Source organism: Culex pipiens, chromosome 2 (assembly GCF_016801865.2).
Source record: "Culex pipiens pallens isolate TS chromosome 2, TS_CPP_V2, whole genome shotgun sequence".
NCBI classification, from domain to species: Eukaryota; Metazoa; Arthropoda; class Insecta; order Diptera; family Culicidae; genus Culex; species Culex pipiens.
In genome coordinates this window covers 133,312,225-133,328,286 of record NC_068938.1, presented here as the reverse complement: position 1 = coordinate 133,328,286, position 16,062 = coordinate 133,312,225, and the positions used below count along the sequence as shown (strand labels likewise).

At 40.1% G+C, this 16,062-nt stretch overlaps 1 protein-coding gene across 3 annotated transcripts in view; it reads right to left on the bottom strand.

Annotated features, from left to right (window-relative positions):
* LOC120425311 (uncharacterized) overlaps window positions 1–16,062 on the bottom strand; it is a 109,335-nt gene that overhangs the window by 68,060 nt on the left and 25,213 nt on the right. For all 3 annotated transcript variants that reach the window (XM_052707244.1, XM_052707245.1, XM_052707246.1), the window contains exon 3: window positions 4,168–4,191. In XM_052707244.1, coding sequence (XP_052563204.1) covers window positions 4,168–4,191 — 24 coding nt within the window. The remainder of the gene's footprint in view (window positions 1–4,167; window positions 4,192–16,062) is intronic.

Genomic DNA, 16,062 nt, shown 5'->3' with positions numbered 1-16,062 from the left:
AAACATAACAGTGCAGAAAACTCATAAGAGTGCTGAAAAGTTCTACTTTTTAGCACTTATAATCGACACTGTCTTAGTTTTAGAGTTGACCAAACTAAAGCCAATCAACGTTTCACTGAAAAATCTCTGTCCGGAAAAAAAGTTGAATTCTGAAGGTTGAAAATTTAATTGATTGAATATTACGTCTTTTTTGAGTAATTAACACTTAAATAATTTGTAAAATGTAAAATTCAAAAGATATTGATGAAAATTTCATCAGAATTTAATGTAAAATTTCTAAAAAGACGTAATATCTGTCACCATTCTAAAGAAAATATGGCAGAGCCTTGCTTGATAAATGTACAAAAAACAAACATGTTTTTAGAGTGTAACAAAAAGGGCTTTTTGGGTCAATTTTTCGAAAAAATGCCAAACTTTGAAGGTCTGTACCGAGCTCCAGGGTGCTCCAATAGGGTGGAATCGAAAATAGGTTTCTTCAGCAACACATTTTTTGGGTTCCTTTTAGGGTCCCAAACAACCTCCCAAAATTTGAGAGCGATTGGTTATGCTCACCCATTGGCGCAAAGCGAATGAAATTTATATGGAAATAACTTTAGGAAAACTTGCATTTTCACATTTTTGAAATTACAAAACTCATGTTTTATTATTTTATGAAACTAACGCCGTAAAAGTATAACCCTTAATGTCCTTAACAACTCTCTCGAAGACAGTATGGTGCTAACTTGCTTCTAACAAAAGTTACAGAGCGTTCAAGAGAGTCATTTCGAAATACTTGGTAAAAATCATACTTTTTGCCAACACTGCCAAGTCAAGTGGAAACTTTCGTAAACTATAATATATTTGAGGAATTGGGGAGCAATTTAACTAAATAATGTCTTCTGAACATTCCTTCATTACGATTTCACGTAAGCCTCATCAAAATAGAAGAACAACCGTGTTTATTTTGTATTTCATGGTTCCTTCAGCAATGTTGGCAGAAAATGTGAGTTTTACTGATTATTTCAACACAAAAATCAAAATCAAACCATCCACATTAACGACCCCCGGGTCTTTTGTGGTCTCTATTGCAAGTTTCTGCTCGAACCTTGGAGTCCGAAGGCTTGAATGGGGAGAGCACCCAAACCTCTTTCTACTCCAAGGAACCTTCCACCCCAGTGTTTGAACTGACGACCTTTGGATTGCGCGTCCAACCGCCGCCAGCGATTCCACCGTAGTAGGCTTGGTTTGGTGTGTTGTTTGTACTTATGGCATGGAGACAACTCCTACACCTGGAATGACTTAACGGCCTAACAACCAAGGCCGGGACCGACATTTTACTTCCTCATCCGATGGAAGGTTGCAGCAGATGGGAATCGAACCCAGAATCATCCGCTTACAAAGCGGACAGCGTAACCATTCGGTCAACACACTACTTTTGAGAACTCTGTATCTTTTTTTGAGGCACTTTAGCACCATACTATCTTTGGGAGAGTTGTTCAGGACATTCAGGGCTATACTTCTACGGTGTTAGTTCCATAAAATAATAAAACATGAATTTTGTAAATCCAAAAATGTGAAAATTCAAGTTTCCCCATAGTAATTTCCATACAAATTTCATTCGCTTTGCGCCAAACGTGGGCTTAACCAATCGCTCCCAAATTTTGGGAGGTTGTTTAGGACCCTAAAAGGAACCCACAAAATGTGTTGCTGATTGGATTTTTATCATTTTTAATTTTCCCATATAACTAGAATCCACCCTAAGTGCTCCAAATTTCAATGTTATATATACTAGGGTGTTTCATCCAAACAAAAAAGTCCTCAGAATCAGGCAAACCGAGGTTCCCCTAGAAGAGGATACCCATAGGGACTCTCATGCCAAATATCAGCCTATTTGGTTGAGAATTGGCCTGTCCCCAGCGGTTCAAAGTTTACATGTAAATTACTATGGGATTTTTATGCTTTTCGTTCAATCGTTCCTACAGGTCTGGGGACAACATGGATTCACTCGGAATAAAGACAGGTGTGTAAGGGATGGTCCAATGAACAAATTCCAGAAGGAATGAGGGTTGTCCATTCTGTCCCCAAGGTGCGCATTGGATCGACGTCCGGTGTCTCCAGAATCAACGATTCACCCTTCAAATGTACGCATTGTCCTTAGTATGCTATAACGGCTAGCTGAAAATTACGACGCCCCATGTCAGACGGTGAACACGTGGGGAAGCATCGATTGCATTATTATTACAAAATCATCATGTTACGTTATTTGGAATAATTCAAATTTTTACAGAAACATCAAAAATTATAATTTTATTATTTTAAAGTATGTTTCTGAGCCAAAACTTGAGTTAATACTCTGCCACGTGTTCACCGTCTGACATGGGGCGTCGTAATTTTTAGCTAGCCGTCATAGCATACTACACAGAAAAAAATCAATTCTCGAAACCGTGAAGTCAGTTCACGATTATGAGAACCACGAAGGAATATATTCACGTTTATGGTGCAAATGCACCATACTCATGAATAAATTCCTTCGTGGATCTCACATTCGTGAACTTAATTCACGATTACGGGAATTGATTTTTTTCTGTGTAAGGACAATGCGTACATTTGAAGGGTGAATCGTTGATTCTGGAGACACCGGACGTCGATCCAATGCGCACCTTGGGGACAGAATGGACAACCCTCATTCCTTCTGGAATTTGTTCATTGGACCATCCCTTACACACCTGTCTTTATTCCGAGTGAATCTATGTTGTCCCCAGACCTGTAGGAACGATTGAACGAAAAGCATAAAAATCCCATAGTAATTTACATGTAAACTTTGAACCGCTGGGGACAGGCCAATTCTCAACCAAATGGGCTGATATTTGGCATGAGAGTCCCTATGGGTATCCTCTTCTAGGGGAACCTCGGTTTGCCTGATTCTGAGGACTTTTTTGTTTGGATGAAACACCCTAATATATACCAAAAGATGCGCAAGGATCTGGCCTACATGCCAATGATGTGGAAAATAAATGCTTTAGTGGCCAAAATGCCTCAAAAAGTGTCACTTTTGAAAAAAATCTTTTTTGCGGGTTAAATCTCATTTAAAATTCCAATGCAAAGCGCCAGCTCCTGTTACGTCCAATCAAGCTCATATTTTGGATTTGGGCTTAGTATGCCCACCAGAACAAACCCTTGAATTCCCGCCAAAAATCATTTTTGTTACATCCTAATGTTTTTGCAACTTGTTCCATAGACCACGATTTAAAAAAAATAGGAAATAGAAGTGAAAATAACTGAAACAATTTAAAATCAATTTTAATTATATGAAAGTTTTGGACTAGTTTCTTGTGTAAGTAAAATATTTTGGTTTAACCCTCTACTGCCCATTTTTTCGATTTTTCCCCGTGTTGAGCAACTTTTGTTTTACGAAAAACTTTATCTCTCTTGGTTTACATTTTTCTTGTATATTTTTAGTATTTTTATTTGCATTTATCTTGTTTAGTTTATGTTTGTTTTTGAAGGCAATATCGATACATAACTTTATATAGAAGAAACAGTACATCAATGCAAACGTGCTCTTCAGTAAAAAATAACTCAATACAAAGTTTTATCCAAATTAAAAAACAGTTGTTTTGGGATGCATTGATCATCACTACGAGTTGTGAAAAATTTCAACCCTTACACTACGTCATGTTAAGTGCATTGCGCTTAGCGTCACGCAAAAATGCATTTATCTACACCAATTCTCACCTACGCCCCAAATACAAGCCAAATCCATTACCTGCACAAGACACAAGCGATCATGCCATATGGGCCCTGCCAGCTAAACTTCCTATCCCTCGATCATGTCTAAATTATGTTGCAACACAACACTATCGACTTGGGAAGCAGCAGCAGCAGCGCCTTTTCCTTCCCAAAACAGCCCAACATCCAAACAATTACGCAACGAATTTTCCCACCCTTTTACAATTCTGCGCGCGATACCATCGACAAACTCAACCACTTAACCGTATTGTTCTGGCTGGCGCGGGGAGGAGATTCGCCATGGCAGATCCAAGAAGTGAAAGGAAGTCGTCGGGCTTTCCCGCCACGACAATTGTGACAGCCAATGTGACCCCGCGTGAAAACTGCCCGCACGCAACACCGTTTAATCCGGCGTAGATGAGTTACGATCGAGAGCTCCATATTGGAACTGCTACTTACCGGACCAGCTGCCATCGAATCGACCTGCAAGAGTAGAAGAGGAGAAAAGTTAGATTAAATTTCGTAACACGCTTGTTTCATTGATACTTTTGCGGTATGGGAAAACCGATTTGTGGAGTTTAGTTTCAACTTTTTTTTAAGTGCAACTATGTTTCGCCGGCCAGAAATGATGCAACGATCACGTAAACCTGACCGAATCGAATCCCACCTTCCTAGAGGTGACCTGCTTTTAATGCGGAAGTTGTTCTGTTCTTACGAAAATAAACCGTTCCCAACAAATGAGACCAATCGCGGCCCAGGATGCCACCGCCAAAGTGGTACGCGCGCACTTAAGGGCATACGCCACGCCAGAGCAGGGCAATAACTGACATATCCAAATTGTCATTTGGTTAAGCTAACATTGCACCGCCGCCAGCCGCAAGTCGTGCGTTAATTTATATTTTCCTAATGAGACGGGCAATACAAACAACTCCTATAGCAAGACCGCACAGCAACTTGGTAGCTAAGGGGTGACATATAGGAGCCAGAGGCAGAGTTGCATTCATCTAGTATAGACAGACGAGAGGACCCTTATTGAGGTGTACTACATCGGCAGGGTGAACACTCATAAGCATTATGACAATTGGAGCTATTCAAGTATTTAAAATTATTTTTTGCAATTCCGTCGTGAAACTACTAACTTTTCCTGTCATTCTTGAACGACGAAATAGCCTACTTTTCTGTACCAAAAATAACAGAATCGAATAGCAACACTTTTCAAAATAAATGCTGAAAAGTTCTACTTTTCAGCACTCAAATGGGTGCTGAAAAGTTGAACTTTTCAGCACTTGTTTCGAAAAGTAACACTTTTCAACATTTTTTTTTATTTAAACGATTTATTTACAAAATACATGAAAATTTGACATAAACTTTCACTCAGTGTGTGTTTTTTGGATTTGCAAAAAATGTTGTATGGAACTCGTTGCAAAACTTGATTTTTTCATTTTTCATCCTCTTTTTGCAACTTGTTGCATAAACTACTTTTTGGAGGTTTCATATTTCATATCAAACAAGTTGTTTTAGCATAAAATAGCAAAATAATGGATAATTTTAACCTATTTAAATATATAATTTTAATGAAAATCAAGCTGCCACCCTGAAATGCACCTAGACCACAGGTTTCTATTTCTGTACCGCTGTCGTTGTAGTCGGTCGGTCGGCTCGTTCTGTCCGTCTGTAACGCAACTTCTGTGAAAGGGAAATTATCGAAAGTTGTCTATACCGCATATGAAACGTGAACGGTAGACCGTGTACTGATCTGGAGAGATCTCGCTCACGTAAGCATGGATGGAAATTGTCCCGCTTCTCGCGAGCATTACAAGACTTGGCTCACACGACAGATCCACAGAACGGGAAATCTCCTCGCCGGTGCGGTTGCAAACGAACAAAAACAAACGTAAACAAAACTTGACACTTTCCGGGCTGCACTCGAAATGAGAGCAAGCGCACACACACACACACCCACCACAGCATCTAACCAACTCTAAAATCTAACGCGACTAAAGGAAAAGGTCCCAGCGTGAGCCGCGACGTATCCAATTAGACCACGTTCGAGAGAAGAAACCCTCGAACGAAATCAGAGCTGAAGATGATGCATTCTGCTGCTCCTTTGAGTGATCTTTTATTTCCCGCATCAACCGAACGCGAAGTGTCTTCTAAAAATATACCGCTTTTGATGAAATTGAATGCTCCTTCCCGTATGTTGCCAGTTTTAAATGGGGGTGTCATAAAAAATAAGAGTAAGCAAAAACAATCAGGCATAAAACGTAGGAAATAAAAATAGAAGAGAAATAAAAGAAAAATAAAATAATAGAAGAATACACTCAAACCCCGATAATTTGACACCAACTGTTGTCAAACGAACGGGGTCACTTTTTAGTTTGACACCCCTTTTACACGGAGTTCACACATACTAACAAGCGTTTGTTTTGATAGTGTGCGTAATCTCCGTTTAAAAAGTGACAGTTTGACACTTTTTAGTTTGACTTTGACCAACCAACGGGGTACAAACTAAAAAAGTGTCAAACGAAAAAGTGACCAACCACCGGGGGTTGAGTGTAGAAGAATAGAAAAATAGAATAGAATAGAATAGAAGAATAGAAGAATAGAAGAATAGAAGAATAGAAGAATAGAAGAATAGAAGAATAGAAGAATAGAAGAATAGAAGAATAGAAGAATAGAAGAATATAAGAATAGAAGAATAGAAGAATAGAAGAATAGAAGAATAGAAGAATAGAAGAATAGAAGAATAGAAGAATAGAAGAATAGAAGAATAGAAGAATAGAAGAATAGAAGAATAGAAGAATAGAAGAATAGAAGAATAGAAGAATAGAAGAATAGAAGAATAGAAGAATAGAAGAATAGAAGAATAGAAGAATAGAAGAATAGAAGAATAGAAGAATAGAAGAATAGAAGAATAGAAGAATAGAAGAATAGAAGAATAGAAGAATAGAAGAATAGAAGAATAGAAGAATAGAAGAATAGAAGAATAGAAGAATAGAAGAATAAAAGAATAGAAGAATAAAAGAATAGAAGAATAAGGAGAATTAATGGACTTAAGAACTATAAATAATAGAATGGAAGAGTTCGAGAATTCTTTAAATCAATCGTGGTGGAAGATTTGAAGAATCGAAAAATTAAAGAATTTAAACAATTACATTGTTGAAGAATCAAAAGACATTATTAAAAAAAAAATCACATAAATGAAGATTAGAAGAACTAAAGAATGAAAAAACTGTGAAACTGAAGAATCTAAGAATTAGTCAATTGATCATCCCTACAGCACGTGAAAAGAACACACTGTGCCCCACTACTGTTTGTAAACGGAGTGTTTGTGTGCGACCCAAAACTCTCAAGCGAGTAATTAGCGACACCCTTCGCTCACTGTTCTAAATTGCTCAAAACGAATTTCGGTGAGTTGTTGTTCCCATTGATGGTGGTCGTGGAATACACTTGGAAACACAAATTCGTTTGACAAAAGGGTCATTCCATCTCAACTGTGCACGAAAAAGTGCAAATTTGAAAATTACCCTCTCCGATCCTGCTCAAATTTGGCAGAGCTGTTAATACTATCAAAACATGCAAGAATCCCGAATTTCATCCAAATCGGACCACCCCCTCCATTTTTGTACCTCCCCAAAAAATCGACTTTTTGGCGATTTTTGACCAAACCTTCAAGTTTCAAACGACGATAACTCAGGAACCACAAATCTTAGAGGGTCGGTCTTGGACTCAATTTTGAAGGAAATTGGACGTAGAATCCATTTCTGTGGTCAAATTTTTGATTAATTTATTTTTTCTACCTGTATTGCGCAATTGAAAACTTTAAACGGCCGTATCTCAAAACACCCCAACTTATTTTTTTAATTTGACCTCACCATCGTGTTCCCCGGCCAATTTTACATAAGAATCACTTATCGACAAAAAGGAATATGTTTCGTTCCAGAGATATCGAATTTTAAAGTTTTGTGTTTTCGAGATTACCTACATCAGCTTCATTCGCCGCATCTGCTAGAAGCACAAAGGCGGGCTGATCAATAACTGCTACCTGGTGTTCTAGGAGATGATTAATTTAATTTATATTTTCATAATTTTACGCAAATATTTATTCAAATGGCTAATAGGGGAAATTCTGGTATGTTTGGCAGGTTAAGTCCTCGCTCCTAGTTTCGTCCAATTTGCTCATTTTCACTATTTAAACAACAAATTTTGCAAAACTTTTGATAGAAACTTGCTTGTTCACTTCTTATTGAGCTATTTATCACTCGATTTCAGTTGAAAACGCTTTTAATCAGCTGTAATTGAATGCCAAAGCGCTGATATGGCAACATAAGAGGAACGCTGGAATTAGATGCTGTTCCCCTACCTTGATCAATCTATTTTTGTGAAAGGAATATTTATTGGGTTATTTTACGTGTTGCTAACCGTTTTAGAGTACCTCCGAGGCCATGACTAGGGCCTTCATCATGAGCGGTAGCAAAATAGTGCCATTCAGCAAAAACCCCAAAACCTGCTTTATTATTATTATTATTATAGTTCATTATTGACACTTTACCATAATTTGGCAAATCCTATTTATGGTTTAAAAGATTGATCATATTAAATCAATTTTAATATTGTGAGCCAGCTCCATTTGATTAAAAGAATCCAAGAATGATGTAAGGAAAAAAATACTGTTGTTCGGACGGTGTCGAAATCATCGCAACTAAATTTGGGGAATTAGCCGCTTTGCAGCAGATCAAACTTTGTGATTTTCTTACATTTTTCAGTTTTATACTTTCCAGAAATCCTTTTCCTACTCCTTGTGATCGTCCTTCACTAGAGTACAACGTATCAACAAATTTTATTAATTTTTGTTCATATTTTTTACTCAGTAATGTATCGTGTACTTATTGTTCAGTGTTACTAACAAGATTAATTGCATTTTCCTGCTCGCTCCGTCGGAATCCAATTCTGCCCTTTACTGTGTGTCGTTATTGCTCTGTCCTGTGGGTTAGCACAGAAATTCACTTCATTCATTTTTTTGAGCAGATAAACATTCGTGATTCAACTCCAGTTTCCTACAGTGTTATACAGTCAATTTTTGCCCAATTTGATAAAGATTATTTATGATGAAATATTATTTCAATAAATGACCAGGTAGCAGTTATTGATCAGCCCGCCTGTGTGCTTCTAGCAGATGCGGCGAATGAAGCTGATGTAGGTAATCTCGAAAACACAAAACTTTAAAATTCGATATCTCTGGAACGAAACATATTCCTTTTTGTCGATAAGTGATTCTTATGTAAAATTGGCCGGGGAACACGATGGTGAGGTCAAATAAAAAAAATAAGTTGGGGTGTTTTGAGATACGGCCGTTTAAAGTTTTCAATTGCGCAATACAGGTAGACAAAATATATTAATCAACATTTTGATCACGGAAATGGATTCTACGTCCAATTTCCTTCAAAATTGAGTCTAAGACCGACCCTCTAAGATTTGTAGTTCCTGAGTTATCGTCGTTTGAAACTTGAAGGTTTGGTCAAAAATCGCCAAAAAGTCGATTTTTTGGGGAGGTACAAAAATGGAGGGGGTGGTCCGATTTGGATGAAATTCGGGATTATTGCATGTTTTGATAGTATCAACAGCTCTGCCAAATTTGAGCTGGATCGGAGAGGGTAATTTTCAAATGCTGTTCCGCTTCAGATGGAATGACCCAAAATCTTCCCGTGTGACAAAATGATCTTATTGAGGAGTTCTAAATTATGTTGAAGGAAAATTTGTTTTACACGACATTGTCGGGTTCTCTTTTCCTTAAATCGTACACATACCTACTGAGATTTGGGTGAATTTCTTGCAAAATAAACTGAAAACGAGTAAACTTAAACAACCAGGCATCATCCACTAATGACGTGACGTTTTTTTTTGTGGTGCGCGTTCTCTGGAATTTGAGAGCATTATGCTCTCGCAATAACCATTATCCTCTCAGTCAAATTTCAGACAGTTTTGTTCTTGGTTGCCGCTTTGTTTGGTAAAACTTGTCGGCTTCTCCTTCTGAATATACTCAAGTATCTTCAGTGATTGTAATTGTTTGCCCTAAGAGGAAATTAAAATTTAAAGTTAATCCTTTAATTTTTTTCGGTCAAACTAACAAGCTTTAATTGTACCATCGGCATTTCGCAAATAAATTTGTTTGAAATCATCTCATTAGATCTCAACTTGCTCGTTAAGATGCCATCGCGTTGAGATGACAATTTCGAGACCAGCACCAGCACTTGACGAACCGATTCGGCTGTCATTGAAATACCTTCGGGTGGCCCCAAATTTGGCGGTGGGTCTCCCATAAACGGTTCGCGCCAGCAGCAACAACCGCCAATTTGCATACCTAATAGATCCCAAGTTTGCAGTGTCATTCACACTGCGGAGGCTCAATTGAAATGGATCGGTTGATTAGTGATGTTTTTTGTTGTTAAAGAGATCATCGATGCTGATTGTTGTTTGTGCGGCCTAAACACAAATTACGAGAAATCATCGCTCGCAAAAAAAGAGCAAGTCTCGTTTGATCTGTATGAGATAATGTTTGCCTAGTTCACGGGCAGTTGTTACCTTCGAAAAAGGTTACCGCAAGGAGTTGCACTTGAAGCGATTAAACTCAATTATTTCCAGATTTGCAATTCAATTGGAAGTCATGAGCTTGGGTCTCGCATACATGATTAAGGTTTACCGCCAACGACGACGAACCCGGGGTTGACAGCGTTCTGTGGATCATCAACGCGGAGGCACGAGTTCAACCTGTGTGCGCTAATAGGCTTCAAGGTCCCGTAAGATCTGGTGGCTTGATATGCTTTGGCGTTTTATTGTGATCGGCGGCGGTAATTCCTCTCTATGCCACCGACAGCACAACTTCAAGGTCTTTCTCTTTTCCATTTCAGGATTTGTCCACTCGTGCCGTGCCGTGGAATCTGGTTGCTGAAGGCGCTGTTGTTGCCGGGGCTGGTGATCTGGTTCGAGGCTCGCTGAACTCCGTCCCGCTGTGGTGAATGGTTTATTTATGTTTCTGCACCTGACCATTATCGTAAAATTGGTCGATATCTGTATCGAATTAATCGCGCTGGGCGATCTGCTGGGAGATTATTGTACGGATGTGACGGCTTGATGGTCTCCCATTAACCTTTCGCTGATCTCTGCGCCAATCTGGGCTAGCAGCGGGCGGTGGGTACTTACGTTTATGACATTTTTAAGAAGATTTATTGAAAGACAATTGATGTAAACATGATGTTGGAAGGCATTCCTTTGAAAATTATCAGAGTATTTTTTTTTTTGCTGCTGAACATTGTATCAACATTTCGCAAAGACATTTTTGTAACATTCCAATATTGAACTGTACATCCACTGTGAAGGGACGTGAGTAAAAAGATCACAGATACATAGCTGAAAGGTAAAGACACTGATTCGATTTGTCAAAGGTTTTGGGATTGAATCTCGTCACCTACATCATTTGTTTACGGGTTTTTTTACGGGTGATTGTTTTAAAAATGAAGCCGAAAAGGAAATATTGAGATAATCATTTTTTTACATTTTTGCAAATCATTTTACTCGCATTATTTGACATGTATAAAACTTTGTTTTTAAACTCTTCAATATGACAAATTTGAGAGTTCTTGTAAAATCGAAATGTAAGCTTGTTTCACAAAAATTTTCTTTTTGACATTAAAAATATATCGTTTTTGGCTTAGAAAAACTCATTTTTCATAAACAAAACAATGCTTGTCCCCTTTTGAACATAAAGTTTGATTTTGAAACCGATAGTGCCGAACATCCTCAATTGGGTCCTAAAATGAAGCTTAGATTGCTGATATTATTGTTTACAGCGATAAAGCTTATTTTTCTGAGTACAATGACCCTTTGTACGACCACAAAGAGTTTAAAATGGATTTTTAAATTAATTAACCTCGCGGTCCTTCTTGACAGAAAAGCTCCTACTTGACAGCTCGTTCCAAGGGGACCATAGTTGATCCATCGAAAAAATGTTGTCTTGTCAAAAAAATTGTTTGCATTAAAATGAAAAAAAGTGATCAGAAATGGTTTTTAATCGTGTTTATTACCGTTGTACATAAAAATTGACATAGGGCTTTAGTACCCAATTTAAGCAAAACGCTTTGGCAAAAATAATTCGAACCGTATTTTTTCAGTTTGGCCATTAGGGCTAAGGGTGGTCAAAAAATGAGAATTTTCGTCGATTTTCGCAAAAAAAAAACACATTTATAACGATATTCGAAAAGGTTTTTTAGAGTGTAACAATGTTCTACAAAGTTGTAGAGCAGACAAAAACTAAAATTCTGATATATATACATGGTTTTTAATAAAATTTTGTTCTAAATAAACGATTTTTAACTATTTTATGAAAAAATACGTTTTTTCGGAATTTTGAGTACGCCTTTAAATCGGGCTGCCAATTTTACACAAAGTTTATATAAATCACTGAAAAACGTCTCTTAGTAAAAATTCAGAAAAATTAAAGGAGTCGCACCACCCCACTGTCACAAGAAACTGAAAAATGGACCTCGGATTCGTGATTAAGGACCTAAATGCCCCGTAGAACAAAGTTTCACGAAAATCAAATAGGGGTCGGAGCAACTGCTGTGTGAGTTGGCGGAGAATAACCCTTATATAAATGTTCCATTGAAAACAAATGTTTGTTTAACTGAGTTTATTGCCATTTCGTAGAATACATACAAATTTGAAGTTGCAATGTTGCTTAGAAGAATTAAAAAAAAACTTTAAAATCAATTTTAATTGCCGCACCAACCGCACCAATAAATAGAACTAACAACTAGTGGTTAACTTTCCTTCAATCTTACGTTTAAAAGCAGCAAATCTCACTTTTTATTCGCGTGGGCTGATGATGTATCGTTTCCGTTCGGGTATTACCGGTTTTGTAAAACAAACGTACTTTGCCATACAATCTGCCGCTCGTATGTGCTGTATTTGCTGAGAATCACTCTTCCTTTTAGCTATAGTTCACACAATTGGTGTCTTATAGTTAAGCCCCGTTGATGTCAGAGTCAGTTCAGTTCAGTTCCGAAGCGCCTGGTGAGCAGAAATAATAATAATTGATCCTACGCCCCGATGCGACCCAATAAGGTAAAGCCCGGTTTCAGCTTTCCGATAATTGTCTCCGAAGAAACAAACACACAAGCCCCTTTCGCCACATTCACACTAAACAAACACGCACACACTCACGCACAACTACATAAACGATTGCCTGTTGTTGTCGTTTGTCCAACTCAGCGCTGATCACCCACACTAGTCAAAAGCACTAATTCGCAGCATTTAGCCTACATTCGGCAGGTTTCGCCTCATTTTTTTTTTGCGTGCTGCGAATTTTCGCACTTCTCCGCTAGGTGGCACTGTTTTAATGGTATGACGTGTGTCACTTGGTGCCCGTGCTTCTTGTCTTTTTGGTTCGACGAATTGTTTGATAATTTAATTATAAGATTAGCCACCGGCTTAGTTTTGCCGTGACAGCATTTCCGGCTCAGCCGAACGCGACGAGCTGTTCAAACTCATTAGACTCAGGAGACATTTATCCGCTGCTGCTGCCCACCTTTGCGATACACGCTTCTTGGCGTTTCTTGGCGGCGCTCAAAAGGTGGAGACAAAGTCGACTCCAGACGTTTTAGTTGACTATTTTGTTGCGCGCCGCCATAATTTATCTTCGTTAAAACGCACAATGCATTAGCCCCTTGTTTGAAGCCGCCTCCCGAAAGGTTAAGGTCAGGGTTACAAAACAAATGGCCATTTGGCGTTAGACACCTCGCACTAACCGCCCGGAAGCTTCCCATTGTACGGCAAATTAACGACTATAACTACCAAATTATGGCCATTTCGGAGGCGAATTGGCCAAAGTTGGCACCTCCGAGCTTTCTTGCGGGTCGACTTCCGGTACGCGTTGGTATTGACACATCGCAGTTCTCACGACCTAGTCCGTTACACTCTTGGAGTATTCCAAGTGAGGAAGTGAAGAGTGAAAAGAAGTGAAAAAGGTTTTGGCTCCCAACACGTTGCCCATCTATCACGCGGCTTCCGGCTGTGATGAGAAATGCATGATGATTGACGACTCCGCCTTTTTTGCTGGCTCATCTCACGTGTAAACAGAAACTTATGATGATGGCACCTTTTTCGCGTAACTAGCACGTGTGAAACACGCCAAAGGTTCGGAAACTTCCTCCGGATCATCGGTTCTACCGACGACACGACAAGACACTCGGTGCAAAAATCTGAGTGAAAAGTGATCCCACCGTGAATCCCGTGAAATCACCGTGATTGACTAAAGTCACGGTAAATTGAGAGACCCCTCGGATTTCGCTCAAATTAAAATTAACTCGCAACACTGTTGAATGTAAATATTTACATTGATCAAAATCTGTCAATCACATTTTCGGAATTTCACAGGTTCAGATTTTTTTACCGGCAATCCAAACGCCGGATTTTGGACTAGGTAATTGCGGAAATTGTGCCTTCCTTCTGGGCAATGGCCGGTACCCTGGCCAAGACGAAAAGACGCCCAACAACTGCAACCATTTGGCCTGCGAGGAGGAGATCTTTGAAAAAGCCGGATTTGGACATCTTTTGCCGCAAACGAGCCTGTTTCGGTGGATAGCGTGATCCGATCGCTGATGAAACGCGAGGTGGAACCGAGTGAGGAAACTGGAAGATCCCTTCTGGATTTTGCATGACATGGCGCCATGTGATTATTAGCGGGAACGAGCGGGAGTGTTTAAGATCGTAGAACTCAAGAAGGATTCCGACGCCGAAAAGATAGTTCCAAGTTCGATCCGGAAACTTCACTGCTTGAAGCCAAGCGAGTCAAAAATGATCCGTGCGCCATCCTCTACCCATCTCAGCTGATCCAGTGTGACCTGCGCTATCTGGAGATGACCACCCACGGCAAGTTTGACGACGGAATGAGACAGCTGGGAGTACCCGCCCTCCAACCGGACGGTCATTTCTTTCTGTGGATCACAGGCCGGGCCATGGAGCTCGTCGAAGAACACAGGTTTCGCCTTTTTGGTCGGGGAGTGGAGGAACCAGGATGCAACTGCTGTTGGCCTAATTAGTGTCGATTTCTGGTGGGCCGAATTTCGTCCCGGTTTGGTGGGACGGCGGCTGAACAGGTGCATCTTCCGCTGCTTCTTAATTTTGGCTCTAACATTTGAACGGCCGGCGTGGAGTGGAGTTCGTCCGCTGGAGATTACTCAAGGTTTGCCTCAGAAAGCTGCTTAGCGATTCCGTAACCTCAGTTCCAGCCAGGACAGGTTTGGGAAGGGGAGGCGGTCCAAGCCGTAAGGAAGAGATTGGGGCTCGTGGTACGCTACCATACCCGGCGGTTCCAGAGAGAGGTTCGTTGGCAAATTCTGCGCTAATGCCGGGAACCGGGTTTCTGCAGAAGGGAGCCGAAGTGGTGGAGTGCGAGGAATCTGGCGATTGTTACATTATTGTAATAACAAATTAAAATTGTACGACGCATCGTAGCATCTGAGTAGGATTAAGGCTTTGAGAACGGGGCAGGTTCAGTGGCGAAACAGATACAGCAGCATCCGCGTTGTCGGGGGCGTCGTTTTCGGGTTGCAGCACGGGCGTGTCGCCGGGCTCGAGACGAATTAATCAGTTAGTCGCCGGCAAAAGCCGATTGCAGCCAAGATGGCAAGAGCTCCCATTTTCAAACTTGTCCTCCGTCAAATGGCTGGAACTGTGGTTACGGAATCGCTAAGCAGCTTCCCTAAGGGTTGTAGAAATTTCCGGCGAAGGAACTTCCGATGCACTGTTGGATCGAGACCATTCGTGTATGGGAGCCAAAATAAGAACGCGACGGAAGATGCACCTGTTCAGTTGTAGCCCCGTCGAACTGGAACGAAATCCGGTCCACCTGGAACCGCTACAGATTATGCAAACCGGTACCAATGTGGTTTGTCCTGGATCTTCCACTTGCCGGCCAAAACGGTGCAATGGTGGGTGGACAGCGTCGAAGGTTGAGGGAACATCCATAAACCACGTGGACAATTTTAGGGGAGGGGGGGTTAGCGATTGTCCACGCTCCATACAAAAAGACTTTTTTTTTTTGAATGGGCAATTGTCAACGAGGGGGAGGAGGGGTGTTTTGAATTCCAAAAAAGTGTCCACGTGGTTTGTGGATGGTCCCTGACCAGATCCCACCACTCTTTCAACCCGGAGCAACTGGTGGAATGTATGTTCCGCAGTTTGGACAGCTGTTGGCAAAAACTTCAAAAGGTGGATATCATCAAGAATAACAAATTGAGCCAGGGAGTGCAGTCTCGATGGGACTATAGCGACCAAAGCGTGTAGCAGAGAGTCGCT